This window comes from Stenella coeruleoalba, assembly GCF_951394435.1.
Source record: "Stenella coeruleoalba genome assembly, chromosome: 4".
Lineage (NCBI taxonomy): Eukaryota > Metazoa > Chordata > Mammalia > Artiodactyla > Delphinidae > Stenella > Stenella coeruleoalba.
In genome coordinates, this window is record NC_137149.1 from 146,760,580 (window position 1) to 146,783,925 (window position 23,346).

The following is a 23,346-nucleotide window of genomic DNA, read 5'->3' on the forward strand; positions in this document are numbered from 1 at the left end:
CTAAACCTGAGCGCGCGGAACCTGGGACGCACTGGATTTACATCCGCTGAATGAACAGACAAAGCAGAGGTTAGTGGTTCAAATCTCAGCTCTAGCATTCATCAAGAGGCTTTATCAAAGTCGCTGATCCTCTGTAGACCCAGTTTTGTCACCAGGAAGCTGGAGTTACATTTCACCATTCATAGGATTGTTCTTGGATCGAATATGGGGAAAGAAAGCCAGTTAACAGGCCACATTAAAGTCCCTTCCTCAAGGGGACACGTTTCCACCTCTGTGCCGGCATCCCTCTACCCCAGCAATGAGCCTTGCACGCAATTTACACTGGCAGAATTTGCCAAAACACTCCCCCCCAACACTCTGTTAAATATCCCAACCCCTTACACACTGTAAAAATTTCCCTCAGGCTAACTGCACCCATTAAGTTCTGGCTAAATGGCTCACACGATAATTATAAAAACAGTGATTCTATATTGAATGACTACTGTGTACCTAGCACTACATTTGATGCTTTTAGTACATAATAATCTTCATATCAATTCAGCAAATTAGGATTATTACCACTATTTTCCAGATGAGAAAACACGAAGGGAAACTAAATAAATTGTTCAAAACAAAACAAAACCTAGTAATTGTGCCAGGACTCAAAATCGGGTCCAACCAACACAAACTACTAAATACTTTGCACTATAATACTTCACCCAGTTTTCCAAACAGACTGTCTTCATAAAGAAAATAGTTAAAATATAATAAAGTAATAAAATGTGTCTTGCTTTGCTAAGTCATAAAACATAAAATTTACATTTGTATATAAACATAAAACACTTGCTACTTTCTAGCTTCCACCAAAGTACAATATTACTGAGATAATGCTAGACTTTAAACCCTTTCATTCTCAATAAAGATATGCACACACTTTATATTTAAAAGGTATGCAGGTAATGTGGGATTAACATATACACATTATTATATATAAAATAGATAACAAGGACCTACTATATAGCACAGGGAACTATACTCAGTATTTTGAAATAACCTATAATGGAAAAGAATCTGAAAAAGAATATAAATATATAACTGAATCACATTGCTGTACACTTGAAACTAACACAATATTGTAAATTAACTGTACTTCAATAAAAAAAAATAAATAAAAGGTACAGAACAATGTCATTTAGGCAAAGAACTCCTGTTCTAAATTAATTTACCTTCCACATATATAACATAACATAGATTTAGGTGCACATTACAGCTAAATAGTATTATTCTCAAAAAAAACTATTAATATTCTCAGATCAATGCTGAGAGCGCTATGATTTATTTAAATAAAAAGGGACTAAATATAGTTTGTTATTATGAATACAGTTCTTAAAACCAGTTTATTTGGCATTTTTAAGGATATCAAGTAAATGAAGAAACTGAGGAAATATTAAATGCCATAAAGCGCTAGTGAAGTGTTAATTTAAAAAAAACAATGTAACTACTACACGTTTATCATTAAGTACTTAAAAATCATTTATGAAAAAGCTTTTTGCCTATTAAATATCCCACACCCACACATATCCCCATGTTTAGGAGGGCTGCTTTATAAGTAATCTTGAAACAAACTTTGTGCAGAATTTCAAACATACGTATGTAACCCAAATAGCACCTGAGTCAGACCCTGATATAAATTTAGGCTAGAAATTTATGTTGAAGGCTAACGCTGATGCTAATTTAACTGAGACAACAAAGTGAGTAGGCACTGCAGACAAAGCCATATATATGCATAAACTATGAAAATATATTTGCAAATAAGTATAATGCTTGCATTAAATCCAGTTTGTGTATCATAATTTGTGCTCTTCCTAATTTTACACTAGGAATTTTTTTTAAAATTTCAATATAGGATTTACCTAAAAGAGAAGAACAATTCTTTAAAGCTTTTAATGTAAATTGTTAGGTTTCTTTCCAAAAGCTACAATCCTAACAGGTATAAGAATGTCTATCTATAAATATTATAAGAAAGTCTGTGCTAATTTGATAGGAAAAATAGTTTCATATTTAAATCTCCATATACTCACTTATGTCTTAAATATTTATTTAAGGTATAGACACGTGCATGTTCTCTTCTGCAAATTACCTACCCTTGTCCTTTGAATATCGTTATGCTATGAGTGAAGTATTTTTCTTATAATTTGCATGAGTGAGTTAAAAGTCTGACTTTAAATCTTTGTCTCAATTGCTCTTTTAATTATTAAAAGTTTTGATCATTCATTACACCATTAAGAGTTTGCTAACTCCTGGGAATCCCCGGGCGGTCCAGTGGGTAGGATTCGGCACTTTCACTGCTGTGGGCTCAGGTTCGATCCCTGGTTGGGGAACTAAGATACCACATGCCCTGCGGAGCAGCCGTAAGTAAGTAAAGTAAAATAAGTAAGTAAGTAAGTAATTAAGTAAATAAATACTTTCCAAAAAAGAAAAAAAAAGTTTGCTAACTCTTTATCTGGAATTTAATCTTAATTATGATACGAAGTGGTCATTAAAGTGGGCCCCCCTCCCCCAAAGACCATTTACTGAATAATCCATCACTTCATTGATTTGAGGTTTCCTCTATTCCATATTGCATGCTTACACGTGAATTTCGTTTTGCTTGAACTCGGTTCCATCAGTCTGCCTACTTTCGTAGTTGTTTGCAGTCCACCCAAGTCACTGCTCTGATAATCACGCCACTTAACCAGGGCCTCACCGTGACTGGAAATTGCATTGTCTCGTGTCACCAGCTTAGGCACTCTGCTTTCTGTCACCAGTATCCTCCCGCTTTTCAGCTTGCTTTCCTTGCCTTCCAAGGCAGCCCTTTTTCAAAACAAGCATGTTCCTCAGTCTTCCAGGCTCTCTGAGCTTCGTGCCCGGCCCTCACACTCCAGCTTCTGCCCCCTAGTCTAACACCACAGTCCCATTCCTTCCACGCGTCTTTCCTGAAGGCCTACGACTTCCTGGCCCTATTCCAGGCTCTAGAGAGAAGACGAAGACAAGACAGAGAAGTCCCTGCCTCTTGAAGCAGTCATGCTGGGGGACAGACCTAACTGAGAAAGTGACAATCACTTCAATTAAAGTCTAAAAGACCAGCCAGGGACGGGACCAACATGTAGGACCTGCGTTTCAAAGGGTAAGAAGGGAAGAACTCTCTGAGAAAGCGGTCCTTGGAAACGAAGGCCGAAAGGGATCAATGAAGGCCGAAAAGGAGAGAAAATTCTGGACAGAAGGCCTGCAAAAACAAAGCCCTGCGTTACGAGGAGCCTGGCGTGCTGTGCTGCTCCGTCTGTCTTTCCACTACACTCCTTGAATCAAGAGGCGGTCCCGGGGGAAGCCGAATCTTTGCTTTCTTTGTGCTCACTGTGGAGAAAACTACTTACCAGGGCAGAGGGAAATCACTCTGTATTTGGGGGCACCTACCCAGCTGAGCCTCCGATGCTCTGGTCAATTTGCTCCCCTTCTCTCCAAAACTATGATTCCAAAATGTGTCTCTCCTTGAGACTCTCCACCTGCCAACCCTCTCACTCTTTGCAAAGAAGGAACTCAGAGACACCAGGCAGAAACTCGCTCAACTCCCAAACTCCCCACTCCAAATCCACCATCATATGCCCCTGTTAAAAGAGAGGAGGTTTCTTTTCTTAAATAAGCTAGTGATCCCACTTTGCTCTTGAATTCCTCTCCTCCAACTCTCTCAGAAAAATTATTCAAACTTTTTCTCTCCGGCACATGGCATTCCATGACAACCTCTTTGTATCCGTCTCCTGAGCATTTATACTCGCTCCAACGTGACAGCTTCCTCGAAGTCAGAACTGGATGCACGAGAAAGGGGTCGCCATGGGAGACAGCTGCCCATCACTGGAGCCGCTCAAGAATCAACCTGACTGACAGGAAGAGAGCAGAGGATTCAAACACAAGACTGGTCGCCAAACCAGGCGCATCTGGCAGATTTCTTCTCACCTTCAGAATTTCTGATTTAAAGACAATAGGGGATCTCTAGTCAATGTTAGTCCTACAGTCAGTAACCAAATCCTTAGTTACATCTATGGATTTTTCCTTAGGAAGGATACAAACTTACCAGGCTACATGCCTGTCATCAAGTTTGAAATGGACAGCTGTGAAGCTCAACTAAAATGAATCAAAATACGCAGGGGTCCTCTTTTCCAACGACACCCCAAGATAAAGCCGGACTGCAGACTGCAAACTCCAACCCCCATAGAACCAGGTGGAGTTCTCACCACGGTCTGGATCCTCAGACAGCCTGATGGGGGCTGGGGACAGCCAAAGTACCATCAAGAATCTCCTCACACCCTTCCCCAACCTACCCAAGGTCATAACACATAAAGCTAAAGTTTCCCTCAGAATACGCCTCCATAACGTATACAAACGACTCACTTCATTCTTATTATAAATTTACCTTCTAGCAGGCTCCATTCAGCCTGGAATTACACCCGAAGAACAGCAGGGGTAACTGCTACAACCTCAAGCTGTGTTCCTACTACAGGTCTTTAAAGCACGTGATCATCTCAAAGTGTAGAAGACAAAGGCTCTATCATGATGTTTCAATTAACAGAAGCTAAAGCACAACTTTTACTTCTACCGTTCATTGTTCTATTATAAGGGATACTCTTGAATAAATGTTCAAAAAATCAACTTCTAAAAACAGGCATTATGCAAGGCGGGGGGAATAATTTTACCCTGATCCACCACCTTTTCCTCCTCGAACATTTGAAAATGGGACTACTTCCTACCGATTTAATTACAAGTTAACATTTAATGCCTCAAAGTAGAAACTTGAAAAGTTACTTTAAAGAGCCAGATCATTATGTTTCTTTTTGCAAAATAATAAAAAAAAGTTCTTAATCAGCTGAGAATCTGCAAATAATTGCATTTGTGGCTACCACTTAGTAGCCAGTGAGCTCTCCACAACACCTCTGAATTATAGAAAAGTGGGTGCCTGATGCCTCCTGAAAAGAAAATTAACTTTCTAAGATCTACTAAATTTAGGACTTAAACGGACATGTTTTGCCCTGATGGTATTCTGTTTAGATACTTTTAGGAATTTTTTAAAAAAACAGAAACTGAGCGCTGCCTGAATGTATCAATGATCCTGAAACGCTGTAATATTGTTAGAGAAAGGTTTTATTGCGGCCATCTCCTATCACGATTCCTAAGGAGCCTAGAATTATACTTTGCAAAGTGAGTATTACATTCTTTTTGTTTGAAACCATCTGAAATCCCGTATTAGCTGTAACAAAAAAAAAGGATCTTTTTTTGCATATTCCAGTCACTTTTCCTAAATCTGCATTTTCTAAGCCAATGAACTATTCCTTAACAATTAAAATTATTTTGCTTTAAAAACATTTTTGAAATTCCATAATTCTAGTTTTTCTATCCATCACTATCATAAGAATTTATTTGAAACATGTAAGTCTACAGGTAATAAAAATAATGCAAGAAAAATAATTCAGCGATCGAATCTTAATAATCTCTTCCTTTTGTCACACCCAAGACCTTATTAAGAAAAACTTAGTATGGAAGCATAATTCTGAAGTCTTCCCCTACAATTTTGTTCAAGAAAGGGTCATCGACCTAGTACACCTACAGTCAAATATATTTACAGTCCGGGGACACATTTCCATTGTAACCACTCCATTTAAAATTCTGGTAACTGGTAATAGCAGAGGCAAATGCATTTAGACTGTCGTTCGACTTCCTAAAACAAACATACGACATACTACATGTCTGTGTGAAGCATAAACATTACCATTTTATGCCCATGTGTGCACATATAACACACACACACATATTTACCTTTAAGATTCTATCCATGAAAAATCAGAGAACTCCTCAGAATACATGAAAATGAAGCGAATGACAAGGAAAACACCTTCCTACCTGGTAGATATCAGAAAGACTGCTGCTTCCAGAATCACTGGTGATGCTACATCCTGAGTGGCTGGAGGAGACGTGAGTCACCTGTGGGTGGAGACTGTCGGTGAGGTGTAGCTTTGTGAAATCTGCAGGAAGCTGGGGAAGGATCAGGAGAAACTGTGTTACAGCTGGAACCGAGAACGCCAGGCAGGCATCTACAAATTGTGTCACACTCTACTCCAGGCCAGGAAAGGTCCTTCATTTCTTAAATTCACCATGACTAAATACTGTCCTATTCACCAAAAATCACAAAATGAATTTGTAAAGTTTATGGGCATTCAATGAGCCTTAAATCATACTAAATTCAACGCTTAAGTAGGTGGGTTTGGCGGTTAAGATTAACCTGGTGAGCACTGAATTCAATGAGCTACAACTTTCAAATTATACACCAATGAGCAAATTAGTCTTCTACTATTTGTTAGCCAGCAAAGTGCAACTTTGTGGCAAGAGACAGCTTAAATAAGAAAACAGATTTGAGGTTCATGTATGCCCAAATGATGTTTAAAGGTTAAAAAGATGAGCATCTTAGAACAAAGTGTATTGTTATACAAGTAACTACACAGGCACTACGGAGAAAACAGGAAAGTATGCTCTCGGAGAATGCAGAGTCGAGAAGGTTATGGACAACATTTACCTATCACAGACACATAGATACTACCTGTTCACGTTTAAACTCCAAATAAAAATTGCGTCTATTGAACAGATTCCCTCAGCATCCCCCAAGTGCTTCTATCACCCCCCATACAGCAGAGAAAATGCACTGAAAAAGGAAACATTCACCCATTCAACAAATATTTACTGAGCCCTCCTCCTCTTACTATGTGCTAGTTAGTGAATGAGATGCTAAGAAAACGCTGCCCTTAAAACCTTACACTCATAAGTTATTACCAATTCTTTTGAATTCAAAAGGGCACCATGTATCTATAGCATCACACTTAGAAGATATTACTGGCCAATAATAAACCTGACATTTCAAAATATATGCTGACACCCTGCACACTGATATCTTTCTTTCCTGCTGGCATACTGATCCGATTTGGCTGCTGAATAATAAATAATAAAGACTAACTGTTAAAATCAAACTTAAGGAAGAGCTTGCCTTGGCAATACTGCCTTCTCTCCCGGGACCCTCATCCCTCCTCCCCTTCCAAAACCAAGATGCCACTTCACAGTTTAGAGTAAGTCCCACAGGGGACGTGATGCAGGTTCCTGACACCCACAGCCATTCAGACCTGACTCAATAAACAGATTACGACACTTAATAGTACTGAACACACGGATGGACTTGGAAGGCATTGTGCTAGGTGAAATAAGTCAGACAGAGAAGGGCAAACGCAGTATGACATCAACTACATGTGGAATCTAAAAAAGTATAACAGGGCTTCCCTGGTGGCGCAGTGGTTGAGAGTCCGCCTGCCGATGCAGGGGACACGGGTTCGTGCCCCGGTCTGGGAGGATCCCACATGCCGCGGAGCGGCTGGGTCCGTGAGCCATGGCCGCTGAGCCTGCGCGTCCGGAGCCTGTGCTCCGCAACAGGAGAGGCCACAACAGTGAGAGGCCCGCGTAATGCAAAAAAAAAAAAAAAGTATAACAAAGTAGTGACTATAACAAGAAAGCAGCAGACTCACAGATACAGAGAACAACTAGTGACTAGTGGCTGCCAGTGGTGGGTGGAGGAGAGGGGTGGGTATGGGCTGGGCTCAAGGATGTACTGTACAATGTGGGGAATATAGCCTATATTTTGTAATAACTGTAAATGGAAAGCAACCTTTAAATTGCATAAAAAATAAAAAAAATTAAATTAAAAAAATTAAAAAAGTGAAATTATACCCCTTCAGAAAAAAAACCATTTAATATAGTCTGCATAGAAATAATATTTTTAACATCATGGGAGACAAAGTATACAAAGAAAAGATTTAAACATAAATTTATTGGAGGGCATATAAACAGATGCTAAATAAACAGATAAAAAGGCACATGTTGGAGAAGCTCAGAGAAGTGAGATGTTTATTCAAATGTGTGAAATCATTGCAAGAATGATGTATATCTCACTATGAATGTTTTTTTAACTGATAATTGAAGATGATTTGAAATAGATAAAAGTGGGAAAATAACAATTTCCCTGCAAGGAACAGATAGGCGAAACCCCCAAATTTGAGAATTTATATATTTTATTCACAATGTAGAATAGCGAAATATTTCCAGGATTTCTTCAGGAACAGTCTGAAGACAAAAGTTTGCCAAGCTGTATTTTACTTGTAGCTGAGTGATACATGTCAGATAGTAAAACAATGGGTTCAAAGCCAGGATAAACACCCTTCCTCATGTTGAATGCAGTCACTCACCACAAAAGGCAACTGAAGAACCAAGACTCCATAGCTCAGCGACTTTAAAAGGCATCAGTCGATACAGGTACTTACAGAACAATAAACTGATTTCTACTGATTATCTTTTATAGAGATGACTCAGGTCGACATGTGCCACACAGTGTGATTTTTAAAACTTAACTTGAATATGTCAAATAAAGATGTATCCATCTGATGAAGTTTTACTCACCAGACAGTTATTGACTCAAGTCTCGCAGGACAGTGTCCGTCAACTGGTCGTCTTTCCTGACTAAATGCACTGTGGGGAAAGCACAGCAGCCTTCGAGCTCTAAAGCTCTAAACAGATTGTGGAGTGTGAACAGACAGTCCACAATCTATTCATTTACGCTCACTTAGACCCCAAAGAGCAGAATTATGTGGCTTTGTTAAGCTAAGAACCATAAAGTCTGCGTGTAAAGAGAAAAGAAGAAACACTTTCATTCTTAAGAATTCAATTCTACTTTAGAAATACTTATTAAGTATCTGCTATGTCAGACACTCTGTTAGGTACAGGAAATATCAAGGTGAATAAGACACCCCCAATTCCAAATGTAAATTCTACTACCTAAAAAGTCATTGTAGTAGGTGTCAGGCACAATAGAAAAATAAGTCAAACATTGTTTGTTTTTGGCCACGCTGCACGGCTTGCAGGATCTTAGCTCCCTGACCAGGGATCGAACCCCGGTCCCCTGCAGTGGAAGCGTGGAGTCCTAACCACTGGACCGCCAGGGAATTCCCTCAAACATAGTTCTTTAAACGTGACTTTTTATCTCCCCACCACCACTTGTGTTCTTTGCAGACAATGAAATGATGTTAAAGTTAATGCATATAAAATTCAGTATTAGCTAAATATCTCTTTGTACGAGAACAGATGCCATGCTTGAGAAAGCTTCGCATTTCTCCCCATAGATGGGGATGAGAGTCCCGTGATTAAACGCTATCAACAGGCCACGTCGGCCAAGGCTGTGGAATGGGAGGGGTGTGGAGCTTGTCTGCCGCGAGAGAAGAGAGCCTGAAATGCACGGGTGCAGCCCAGCCTCACACTCTACAGACTGGAGACCTGAGCCCAGGCCTAAGGGAAGCGGCTCTTTCAGAGGGAAATGAACCAGCTGGGAACTGGCAGTCAGGGTGCAAACACAGGCACAGGCACCGCGTTCAACCTCAGGGCAAAAGGGTAACGCCGAACGCTGGGAGCCAGTAACTCACTGTCGGAGCAAAACATACCAAAGCAGGGGGCCACACGCCAAGGACAAAAGACTCACTGTCCCAGCTTTTCTACGCTTGATCCAGGGCCTTTTAAAGTTACTATCACCATGCTGTTTGATCAAATTTCCAATTAAATGGGCTGGGAATTATCTTGCGGCTCTAGCCACCACTTATAACAGAAATTCTGCTCAACAATAAGAAAATTTTTTGAAGCTGGGGCTATACGCAGTAGCTACCTGAATAAAATTAAATAATAATTAAATAAATTAAAGGGGAAATTAATATATTTTATACATTTTGACCTTAACACCAATATATTCAATATTTAACAGCAATTCATTACGAACGCAATTCAAGGAAATCTCATATTTTTCTTGTCATTGAAATGCTTTTATTTTCATATTTGATTTTATGAATATATTACTGCTCACATTTTTCCTGGATCAAGCAATCTATATTCCTAAAGACAGGGCACTTGTGAATCACAATTGTAACAAACTCGTGTCAGGCAAATGACTGAATCACAGGTTCACCAGAAACACTATTAATTACATAAGAAACAACAATGGTAATACGTATTTAAATCAGATTCTTAAATGCGTAAAGTAAGCATAAACAATATTAATCCCAGTTTTGTAAAATCTGGGTATCAATTAAATGATAGCTGGTTTTGTTTTCTTTTTTGGGAGAAACAGGGGTGCTCGAACAATTAGCTTTAAGTAAGAAGTACTAGGGAAGACTTAAGGCTCATATAGGAAAAGGCATTTGATAGCCTTTGGCTTATTAATTAATCTAATGATTGGCATTCATAAAAGTACCGGCTAATAAATGAACTCTGTTTTGAACATAAATTCAGTGAGTGAGGACGCCTTGAAATCTCTGACACCGCTAAACAAATACTTTGCTGAACTGGTAAAATTCCTCAAAGTGGTGCTAACATAGTAGAGACCAGGGCATTTCCTTTCTTCCCCTTCCTTCTCTCCCCCCCAAAAACTTCTTAAGTTTATGTTTTCCAGCTCTACAGGAAGGGGCTGGTATACCAGTGGTAATACATTGGTACATTACACTGGTGATGTAATGGAAACATAGTAGAGTTGTATGTCCCATGATGCATTAGCATCGTAGGACTGCTGAGAAATCCAACGGTTCAAAACTAAACAAAACAAAAAAACACTGTCACCATCAGTTGAAATTTACCTCACTAAAAATTTCCCAACGAACCCCAGAATCACTTTTATTTCAAGAAATTGCTACAACAGAACACACAAGGTTTGGGGTAACGGTTAGAATCTATCCAATCCTCCCTGACAGTTCACCTTGAGTAACAACAGTACTAAGGTAAATTGAGTATCACACTCAGTGACTGAACGCCAGCTTCATGTTAAGACACAACACTAAGAATTTACCCAAATGAGTGCTGTTCTCCCCAGGTCATCCCTGGAGCTCTGTGAGCGCTTTCCACACTCATATTTTCAGGCTCTGAGGGGAGGAGCTGGTATGTTCCTGGACACATTGCCCATTTTTTCCTGAGGTGCCAGTGAAAATACAGCCTCCTCTATTTCCCATTCATTCATCATTTATTAAAGACCTGTGTGGTGAGGATTAAGTGAACGACTGGGTAGAAAGCACTCAGAGGAGAGCCTGGCACCCAGAACCAGACAGAAGGGTGTCGGCCATGAACCACCACGTGCAGATTCGCGGAAGACACAGGGGCTCCCAGCTGTGCATTCCTGCATCTGGAATCTAGTCTGGATGCCAGCAGGGACGGAGCTGCTCTCAGAAAGGGCCTCAGGGGCCAGTCATCACCCAGCTCCAGACACTGTTCCTTCAGCCACGGTGGGACTCAGGTTGTACTTTAAAAGCAAGTCATATTTTCTCTCTGTGTACACACACACACAGCTTTTCTTTTACTAAAACTGATCTTTTCTAATACGACGAGTTCCGACACGCTCTGACCTATTTCTACATACAGCTTGCATAGGCAGGAATATTATTTGGTAGCTCGTTTTAAAGACCACTTTATACTGTGGTCAACTTTTATTTCTCTACCCCATAATATTTCTTTAGGAACACCAGAAAAAGTAAGCATTTGGACTCCTGAATATTATTCATCAGAAATCATTTTTACTTCTCTCACATCCCATTAAGACGTGCTCAAGACCCAGGACTCATCCTTGAAATAATACTTCATCCATCAGTACTCCACAAAGCAAAGAGAAAGATTTCTGCACAGTATACAATTTCTTTTGTTTGTAAATATACATAAAGGCAAGAAACAAAGCTTTCCCCAAAGGGTCATGAGATAATAATTTAATAAACTGATAGATTTAATAATATTTCTCATTAAAATACATGTAGACATTTTTAAATATTGGTATGACTATGCTTTAAAGGAACGAACGGTTCAACAAAAATTTGCTTTATATTTACTGGAGAAACCTGCCAAAAGATTAGCAATTTGTAAGAACTTAATATTCTCCCAGCTTCCTGGCAGGCTCAAAAGACGTAAGTCTCATTGTACATATCAAGTTATCTTCTGTTCAACTTCCTGCTAAGTCAAGCAACCCTGAGCAAGTTGATTAACTTCTGTGCACCTTAGTTTCCTCTGTAAAATGAACGTAACATTGTCCAGTGACTAAATGAAATAACTTGTAGAATCCACCTGCAGCTGTCTCTCTCCCTTTCCATTCCCTCTGCCATTTTTCCATCTTAGGTCAGATAGTTTCCAAATTCAATGGGAAAAAAAAAAAAAAAACAACTTATTTTTGACACTCTCATACCTAATACCACCATTATAGTACTTTACTTATTATATATATTTCCCCAAAAACTCTACATATTATATTTTATTTTTTAAATATTTTTTGATGTGGACTATTCTTAAAGTCTTTTTATATGTTAGAAATATCTCGTGAAATGTGGTGGTGACCCAGCCCTCTCCCCAGGGCAGAAAGGCTACCCGCATGTTTTTTAGGGTTGGTAACCTATGAATGAACCATAAACTTCCTTGGCTACAGTGGCATGAATTACAATCTGAAATTTAATCCCTACATTTATGAAATAAGGATAAACGGAACACAAACAGAACAACTCGGACCCCTGTTGAGGAAAATAAATAAGCAAAACTAGTAAATTGACTGAAAGGCTGTCAGTCACACGACTGATGTTTTCAAGCAAATACCTTTAAGAAGCCTTTTCTATCGGACATTCATAGAAAGCACTGAATAGGAAACTCATGTGAACTTCACTTCAAAACAGAAAAGTGGAATCCTTTAGTATGAGGAGAAAGTGTATGATCTAAGTACCATCTATTCCAAGATGTAAGGCTGTGTAAGGCAACAGTAAGGTCACCTGCACACCAGTCCTGTTCTTACAAGAATCTCATGAAGTAGGTTATTATTATGACTATTTTTATTTATTTATTTATTTATTTATTTATTTATTTTTGCGGGCCTCTCACTGCTGTGACCTCTCCCGTTGCGGAGCACAGGCTCCAGACGCGCAGGCTCAGCGGCCGTGGCTCACGGGCCCAGCCCCTCTGCGGCATGTGGGATCTTCCCGGACCGGGACATGAACCCGTGTCCCTTGCATCGGCAGGCGGACTCTCAACCACTGTGCCACCAGGGAAGCCCTATTATGATTATTTTAGATAAGAGGAACTAAGACACAGAAAAGCTATTTGCATCAAGATCACACAGTGAAAAGGTGGCAGAGAGAGATTCCTGGCTGCCTGGCCCTGTACTGAATACACTTAAGCATTGAACTTTACTGTATTTATGGACTTATTGGTTGACTTGAAAACTCTCATGAATACTGATGAAACTCTGAAATGTCTGCTTATATCAATTTACTAATGTAGTTTCTTGTACAAATTTCAAAATCATATAGAAAAACAGTCATTTAAAACAATTTCTCACTTTCATAAAACAAATTAATTAAAACTTTACATCTGCATCTCCAATGTCAACGATTCTGACATCACACTGCCACTGTCTGAGTCATCCAATGGAGTTTTCATTCCTTCTAAGTTGTTTGAGATGCACCACTTTTTGCATCTCTTTGTGATATACTGTGCAACATTAGTGAGGTTGATTTTTCATCGTCTTGTAGGTTCTTTACAAAATCATTTACTATTTATAAGCTAACCTTTAAAATGTTATGGTAGTAACCAGTATCTGCAATTCTGAGATCACATATCCAAGAATCATTATTAAATCTGTGTAAAACTTCTTTAACTCCCTCATCCCACGTTCCACAATATGACCCTTACAACATTCCAAGCTAGCATTGTTTGAGGTCATTACTGCCTTATGTTCCTTACTGAAGAGTACTTTTTCTGTTTAAGAAAAAAAAAAGGTAAAATGAATTGAGAGAGAACCTCATAATGTAAGAGACAAAGGCAACTCCTTCTCTGGTAGTTAACTCTTGCAGAACGAAATCTTGCCTGATATATTATACAATGCCCCTAACATCTGACAATCAGAGAAAAAGTATGTGGGGGCAGGCACACACACAAATAAGTTAGTCAACTAATGTCATCGCCTTAAAGAAAGACACCTGGCACAGTGAGAATAGTTCTATAATAAATATCAGAACCACTAAAAGTCTGTCCTCTGAAAGACAGTTGTAGTTTTTCAAAATGAAAATGTTTATCTGGGACCTAAAATAAAACAAACTATATAATCTTCCACAGAAATACCGAGGTAGTTAATTAACATGTATGTATCACCAAAGGAAATGTCCTGTATCACCAAAGGAAATGTCCTGTTGTCTGTTAAAAAAAACACAGTTTTATGATGGTTTTCAAGTGACAGGCACTCCATTCTCACTCCAAACACACACACCCCCCCCCCCATATAATCCCTTTTCCTTTGCAGTTTATTTGCAGCTATCAATAACCAGTGATCTGAAAAGCACACCTTTTTCTGAGGAATTTCAAAAAAAAATGTCTAGATCACTTAGTCCAAGATTTTTTCAATAAAATACATGGCAAATTTTGGCACTGAGTCAGGTAACTGAAAAGTCACCTTCTGGGTAGCACTTCACCTACAGAAATCCTAACCCTATGTGCACATTCTCCTCACGTGAGGAATAATTCCCCCATTATCTGGGGCACACGTGTACCTAATGAGCAACGTGGTGAACATCTGATGCCTCTTTGTTCCGATACTTATAAAGAGCCCAGATACTGCACTTCACGGACGGAGAAACAGAAGGTCAGACAGCTCAAGTGGCTTGTCCAAAGCTCCCAGGTCCATGGCTCCAAAATCTTCGCCCATTGCACTCTGCATCTGGACTCTAGAAATGTGTTATTTGGGGCCATATTCTAAGCCAACTGTGACACCCATCTGCTCCCTGATTTAAACAGGAAATATCCTAAGAAACTTTAATATCACCATAGCTTCACTGTCTAATACAAAAACCAACCCAATAAATATATTTTTTAGCAAAATTGGTGATTATCCATATAGTAATACTGATCATCATATTCTACAGTTACTAAAACTTGAGTTCTCGTGTTTTCCAGGACCACATGGGATCGGTGCTCTGGAAGTGGAGACCCCTGGAGATGGAGGGGAGCCGCTCGTGATAGGAGAAGGCAGTTTCTAGGACCAATTAGACAACAACTCTGATGAGCTGCAGAGGGACGGTGGGCAGTTATCCCAGCTGTAAGAATGCTCAAGGGAGCGTGGAGGCGGAAATGAGCCTTTAAAGCCAAGGAAAAAAGATTCCTATGGGATCCACGGATGATCCTAAGCTGCCTTCTTTTTGAACAAAAATAAATAGTTGGTTTGGCAAGAAAGCCTCACTCAGAATTAAAGACATTACCCCACAAGTAATGTTTAACTCTTTAAAAAAAAAGTTATAAAAGCCACGTGACATCCAAACACAAATGCACTTAGGTCTCCATACAACAAAATGCCCAAAAATGGCTGAGACTGGCGAGCTATTCACCAATGTCCTCCTCTTCCAGGGAGTACAGCTGGATTGCATTTCCCAACTTCCCTTACAGTCACATAGGTGCCCATACAACTGACTTCACGCCTTCAGGGTATGAACAAACAGAAGTGATGGATGCTGTGCCTACGCCCTCCTTACATGCATCTTCTACAGACCCGCTGAGACCTTCCCCTTGCATCAAGAGTCTCTGTCGGAAGACAACAGAAGCTTTGCGCCGAAGGTTAGACAACTGAGCCATAACGTGGAGGGGCCTGGATCCCTGGATCCCTGCTTAGAGGAAAACTGTCCACTAAGTGATCCAGAGTACTTGCTTCAGATCTTATGCAAAAGAGAATAAACTTCTATTGTATTTGAACCCTTGTGTTTTGCTTGGTTTGATACAATGGCTAGCATTATCTTAACTCATACAGATACAAATATGATGATACTCTTTTGTGACCTGTCTGCAAAAAATCTTCCACAGTGAAATTCTCAGTTCCTTAAGGAGAAGTAGGTAGGGCTCTGATGACACCCTGACCTCACAGTGCTGTGTGCAATTTGGATAAAATCAACATTAGAGCTCCTTTAGTCAGTCAAACACATTTATTAAAAACCCACTTTATGCCAGTATGCCAGGCACTGGTCCCAGTTTTCTAAGCCAGCAGCAAGTAAGATAAACTCCCTGCTCTCACGGATCTTACAAATAGCGGGCAAGATAAATAATAAAAGATTAACGAAGAAAACTGTCAAATAGTGATAAGTGCTGCATTCAGCAAAGATTAAAAGAGACTGATGTGACAGAAGGATGACTGGGGGGACTTCCCTGGTGGTCCAGGGCTAAAGAATCCGCCTTAGAATGCAGGGGACACGGGCTCGATCCCTGGTCAGCGAACTAAGATCCCACATGCCGCGGGGCAACTAAGCCCGCGCGCCACAACTACTGAGCTCGAGCGCCTAAACTAGAGCCCGCGTGCCGCAAACTATAGAGCCCACGCACTCTGGAATCCGCACGCCACATCTACAGAGCCCACGCACCCTGGAGCCTGTGCACCACAACTAGAGAGAGAAAACGTGCACGCCACAACTAGAGAGAAGCCCGCACACCACAACGAAGAGCCCACGCGCCGCAACGAAAGATCCCACATGCCTCAACAAAGATCCCGTGTGCTTCAGCTAAGATCCAATGCAGCCAAAGATAAATAAAATAAATAATAAATAAATCTTTAAAAATAAAAAAAAGGATAGCCAAGAAAGACTGAAGATGTGACAATGTGATGAGAAAACTGGTTTTTATATTCTCAGTTATCTCCTAAAGGGATAGTTTTAATCATACCACTTTATTAGATATATATACTAGGTATATATATATATACACACACACATACACCTTATAGATCTATATCTTATACACACAGACATACATACAAACTATATATTAACACATACTTATATTTCATATATTTATGAAGCATATGTTATATTTATATTTGTCTTTGTGCAAAATTGAGAGAAGTCTAGTATATCCCTAAGTCAAAGGAATCCAATTACTAAACATTTTATGAAAAATTATTGGGCTCTTCATGCAGCTTCAAAATGAAATCAACTAAGTATCACAGTCCCTTAGGAATCAAAGACAGTATAAAACAGGTTTGGATTTGTTCACTGTCCTATGAGTCGGAGAGCACTCAGTCAAATTTCAAGATGCAAAATATTACACAATGGAAATATAAGGCTTCCAAAATAATTATTTGTTCTCCAAAAGTACCGGTTCAAGGGAAAATTAAGTCTAGAAGCCACCTACTCTGTCAACTGATTTTGAGTACAGTACTCAAAAATTTATTGAGTAGACTGATTGCTCAGGAAAAAAACACTTCTATTGCAATGTAAGCTATACTCTTTTGAAAAACAGGAATTCATGGGGCTTCCCTGGTGGCGCAGTGGTTGAGAGTCCGCCTGCCGATGCAGGGGACACGGGTTCATGCCCTGGTCTGCGAGGATCCCACATGCCGCGGAGCGGCTGGGCCCGTGAGCCATGGCCGCTGAGCCTGCGCGTCTGGAGCCTGTGCTCCGCAACGGGAGAGACCGCAACAGTGAGAGGCCCGCGTACCGCAGAAAAAAAAAAAAAAAAAGAGTATGTCACACAGAGATAAGTAATTTGAAAATTAATAAAGCAGGACACGGGATATAGAGGGTAGGAGGTCTCACTGCTAAGGGCTAAGGTGTCCTCTGAGCAAAGACCTCAGTGGAGTGAAAGCCTGCACCCTGCAGGTACACATGGGGAAACAGGGGTCCCATGTACAAGGCCATCAAGGGCACAAGCCGAAGACACGGTGGCCTTGGCGTGTTTTAGGGACAGCTAGGAAGTCAGCACCAGCCCTGAGAAGCCCAGAGGGAATCAGAGCAGAGAGAGACGCCACGGTGAAATCATGTGGGCAAGCTGTGGGACTGACGCTGGATCTCATCCTGAATGGGATGGAAAGATCGGGGGTTCTTAGCACTCACAATACATTCATCACGAAGTTAAAACATTTTCCTAAAATGCTTAATGCAGATATATATTACCTTTTGGAGAAATATTCAATAGTAATTCCACATAACTTGAGTAAAAGGTGTTTATTACAACTTGTACCAAGAGGCCATTGACAAACAAGGACCTCGTAGCTCATCTTACTTGATGTCCCACAGGCAGTGACTCAACTGTGAAGCCCTGTCTGTTCTAAGTCATGGTTTCTGGGTACACTGGCTATACAACTTTATTTACTGAAAAATCCCACCCTGTTCCTCTTATATCTGTGTGAGAGACACACACACACACACACACACACACACACACACACACACACACACACACACACACACACACACACACGAGACTACCTAGAATTCAAATGACACCTCAGATTCCACCGCTAATGTTTCCATTTCTAGATTTCACTCAAACACAACCACAACTGCCGCTTTTCCAGTGATGAGTATTACAACTTCGCTAGACAATAATCTTTAAATCAAAAAATAATTATACGTCATCCCTCTTAAGTTACTCACACAAAATAGTGGGCATTAATTTTATGTGTCTAGAATATCAGCTTTTCCTTTCACTTCAGTGATAAACATATTCATTTTGGCATTTATTTCTAAGGACTTCAGTGATAAGACATCTAATTTAACGTCTACTTTCAAGGGCTTTGTGTGTCAACCCGGGCACACCAGATAATTTCATTGCTTTAGCTCTGTCTAGAGGGCACTGGGGGAGAATTAACTGAACATCTGTGGTGCATTACTCATTGCCCAGGGCCATCAAGAATATATCCCGCATACACTGCATAAAGGCTAATAGATTTTTCTTTTCCTCCGCCTTTCCTTTTTGGTTTGCTTGTTTGCTTAGACTGGTAAACCTCAGACACCATATCACCTGGTGACGAGTCTGAATGACTAGGACACAGTTGAGCGCGTGTGACCTCATAAGGAGACTCCTTGGTAATACCCTCACTTCTGTCAATGTGCCAGCATTTCTCGTGACCTTCTCGTCATCTCCAAGGATTTATTTACATAATCAATTGATCAACTGTCTCAGGTAGCACATTCCTCCTAAACAAAGACCAACATCTAGTATTCTAAAAAGCTTTTACTTTCCTTAAACTTCAACTGCTTTCTCTGAACTTTTAAGCACGTATGTGTCTGCATATTAATTTATTAATCCCAAGTTTAAATCAGGGAAACAGAATCACGTTCATCAAGACACACTTAGGGAATCTTACAACGGGTTTCATATAACCTGTGGTGTCATCAGTGCGTGCATGTGCGTGTGTGCACACACACGCGTTAACAACCTGAAAATGTCCTCTACTATAAACAGTTTAACTTCCGCAGCCTAGAAGTTTCAAAGGCTCGATTCACCTTCAGCAGAAACGAGAACTTAGAAAATTAGCCAAGTGCCCACTGTGCGTGATGGGGATTTACATACATTCTCCTACTTCATCTAATGCCACTGCACCACCATCGTCCTGTCTTGCTTCCTACAACAATCTCTTGTTTCCCTTTTATTTCTTCTCCACGTTGCAGCTCAGTGAACTTCTGGAAGAGGACAGAAAAACTTGCACCTGATCACGCCAATCCCTGGCCAGGAGCCTGTCAGGGACCCTCTTTACCGCAGGGACAGGTTCACACCTCCGACCACTGCACGCACCTCTTCTCCTTGTGATCTCTGCACACCCCTCTCAGCTCATTCTCATGCCACACCCTGTCTCTCTCTCTCCTCTGCCTCTGCTATTACTTCCTCCTAGCAGGGCGCCCCTGGGCTGCCTAATTCCTGAGCTCCCCTCCTGGAGGTGAGACGTTGTCGTCAGAGGTTCCTGTGTCACCCAGAGCTCAGCCGCCCCTTACAGCAGCTGCTGCTCTGAACATCCCAGCCTTCCCGGAGTTAAGTCCAAAAGGGAGCACGGCTGCCTTTCCTTCACCCTTTCCCTTGCCTCAAAGGGCCTGAAATACAGTCTGTGCTGAACAGACACACACATCACTGAACGATTAAGCCAAGTTCAGAGCTGAGGGTACTGAGGCCGAGACAAAATGAATTAGGATGGCCTCTCCTGTCCTAATTCAACAGCCACTCATTTCTGCCAGCAATTACAGGTAAGACTACCAGAATAAAGCGAAATGACGAGGAATAGAAGAAGGAGGAGATTATACTAAACCTAGGCTAACAGTAAGCATAGTTAAGCAATGTATTCAGTTTGGATTTCCTCCAAGTCAGGACAAAACTTGTGGACTCAAAACTTTTTGAGTTCCTGTCTGTATAGATTCCAACAGAGGAGCCTGGCACGTGAAGAGTGTCTGAACTCTCCTCAGAATTGTAAGATTCCTTCATCTACTCAATTATTTAACAAGTATTCACGGACCGACTGCAACGAGCCAGGCATAGTTACAGGAGCTCGTTATCAGGCAATGATGGGCACTGGCAAAGCCCTGCTCCCTGGAATTTTTCCTTCTGGAGGCAGGAGGCTTCAGGGTGGAAGGTGAAAGAAGCCATAAGTAATGATAAACAAATAAAATAAATGTAGATATCATCAGTACTATATAGAGAATACTAAAGGGGGCGGGGGGAGTGATGCAATGGACCATGATAGCTGGGACTGGCGAGACTACTTAGACGGGGCACTGGGAAGGCTGCTCTGAGAAAGTGATATCCGAGATGAGAGGTCAATAAACACAAAGGATCCAACCAAACGCGATCCGGGGGAGAGCCCGACAGATGGAAGGAATAGAGGGCAAAGGCCCCGAGGGAGGAAGAACCTGGGGATGCTCAGGAAACGAAACCAAGTTCAAGGTTACTGGAGTGCAGAGGGGTAAAAGCAAGCTCAGAGTAGTAGGAACCAATCCTACTACAAAGGAGCCTTGTTAAGGGCAATGGGAAGCCACTGGGCTTTTAAACAGGAAACTAACAGGATCCAGTAACGTTTTCCAAATTATTCTGGCCAGTGAATGGATAAAGAAGATGTGGTACGTATAGACAATGGAATATAACTCAGCCATCAAAAAGAACGAAATAATGCCATTTGCAGCAACACGGATGGACCTAGAGACTGTCATACTAAGTCAGTCAGATGGAGAAAGACAAATACCATATGATATCACTTATATGTGGAATCTAAACTATGGCACAAATGAACTTATATATGAAACAGAAACAGACTCACAGACTTAGAGAGCAGACTTGTGGTTGCCAAGGGAGAGGCTGGCTGGGGGAGGGAAGGAATGGGAGTTTGGGATTAGCAGATGCAAACTATTATATATATATATATATATATATATATATATATATATATGATAAACAACAAGGTCCTACTTACAGCACAGGGAACTATCCTCAATATCCCATGACAAAGCATAATGGAAAAGAATAAGAATGTATATATGTGTATGACTGAGTCACTGTGCTGTACAGCAGAGATGGGTACAACATTGTAAATCAACTGTACTTCAATAAAATAAATTTCTAAAGAAAGGTAAATCATTATGTCCAGGTGGTGGGGAGGGAGAATAGAGACGGGGAGAGAGTCAGGATGGAGTGGGCTGTGCCTTTGGGACCACAGCAAAACAAACTTAACAGCTTTCAAAACCTAACCTGGTCATGTTTACAGGGGCCTCTGCAATCAACTGCTTAACTTTCTCAAAAGATAAAATCCCATCTACGTAAAGTTCCATCAGGGCGATCACCTATGTGTCACTGATCGCTACAACACTTTAGTAATTAGTTCTGGCCTCCTCTAAGTTATGTGGGTACCTGACGAAATTTCCCAGGTACAAAGGGTCAGATTATAAAAATATTCAACTTCTTACAGAGTGGTAATTTATTAAATATACTAACAAGATGAATACTTATTTTGACCAAGTTCCTAACCAGCGATTCGCATTAGGAGGTCATAAATTATAATATGAAATTGTAGAAACAATACATGGCTATATGCAAGCCGTTTGTGTGACCCAAGAAATCATTGTAATTCCTTGGAGCTTAATTTTCTCACCAGTGTGGAGTAGACATAACAAGGTCTATCCTGCCTGTCTCACAAGGCAGCTCTGAGAACAGACGACCAACGTGAAAGAACTCTAGTAATATAAAGCATTATGCAAATGCAAGTTTTTGTAGAGTACAATTATAGACCTGGAAGGATTTTTAGGGATTTATTTAGCATCATCTCATTTCTCAGTTGTGGGAATTGATGTCAAGAAAAATGAACTAGTTATGGCACTGTCAAAACTTGAATCCAGATCTTACTTTCATATAATAAAAAAATTAATTGGAATATTTTCCAAATTTTCTACAATGTAAATTGTGGCATTATTATTTTTAAACAAGTATTCTGAAAAATAAATACTAAAAGGGAAAAGTAAATTGGAATTCATTATTAATGATCTATTATGTTGCATAAACCAAAATTAATTTTAACCTCAATTCCATGATTTATGTATATTAAGACAAACGCTCTTAGAAAAGCGTGTAACTGTCATAATGTTAGACAGTCAAGGTCCCACCATGTAAAAACACAAGCAAGTACCTTGACCTGGTTTGGGCACTGAATTATACTGAAGGCCTTCAAAGATAGTTTGATCTTTCATATAATCCATATTAATATTCCTTCTAGGTAGAATGTCCAAATGCCTAAAACTTCGTATCAGCCAAAATTCCTGAACAGTTATCCCAGAAAGTTTTAGCTGCTTAGGTGAATAATATTTATTTCCTTATTTTATGTAAATGTTAAAGAACTACATGACTTACTATAACAAAATGCTGATAGTTAGCAATGTTAATCCTAATCTATCATTACGATTGCTAATGTAAATATGCCTTCAGTCTTTAGACCCTATTCAGTTTCATCTAAGTCTATCTAGCCATAGGGGGGACAATATCTTCTCAAGGGGAAACAATTATCTACTCATTCTGATGTTTGTCCATATCTGCCTTACTGTACTTTTTAGTAAATCATCTCTCACACGTTCAGTAAATATGTACTAAATGGCTTTTTCATGGTAAACATATCCTAGACACGCCAGGTTAAGTGCTGAATCTCACGGATGAAGTCCCTGCTTTCATGAGGCTCACGCTTCAACGAGAGACACTTAATAAATAAGCAGTAAAAACATAAACAACAGCAAGAACAACATAAACATAATAATAAATGCTAGGCAGATACTTCTTAAAATGTGCTGTAGGGCTTCCCTGGTGGCGCAGTGGTTGAGAGTCCGCCTGCCGATGCAGGGGACGCGGGTTCGTGCCCCGGTCCGGGAAGATCCCACGTGCCGCGGAGTGGCTGGGCCCGTGAGCCATGGCCGCTGAGCCTGCGCGTCCGGAGCCTGTGCTCCGCAACAGGAGAGGCCACAGCAGTGAGAGGCCCAC

General features: G+C 40.4%; 1 protein-coding gene across 7 annotated transcripts in view; it reads right to left on the bottom strand.

The window, feature by feature from the left end:
• Nucleotides 1–23,346, bottom strand: part of RAPGEF2 (Rap guanine nucleotide exchange factor 2) — a 246,004-nt gene that overhangs the window by 49,348 nt on the left and 173,310 nt on the right. For all 7 annotated transcript variants that reach the window (XM_079919702.1, XM_079919703.1, XM_079919701.1 and 4 more), the window contains one exon: nucleotides 5,908–6,039. In XM_079919702.1, the coding sequence (XP_079775828.1) occupies nucleotides 5,908–6,039 (132 nt within the window). The remainder of the gene's footprint in view (nucleotides 1–5,907; nucleotides 6,040–23,346) is intronic.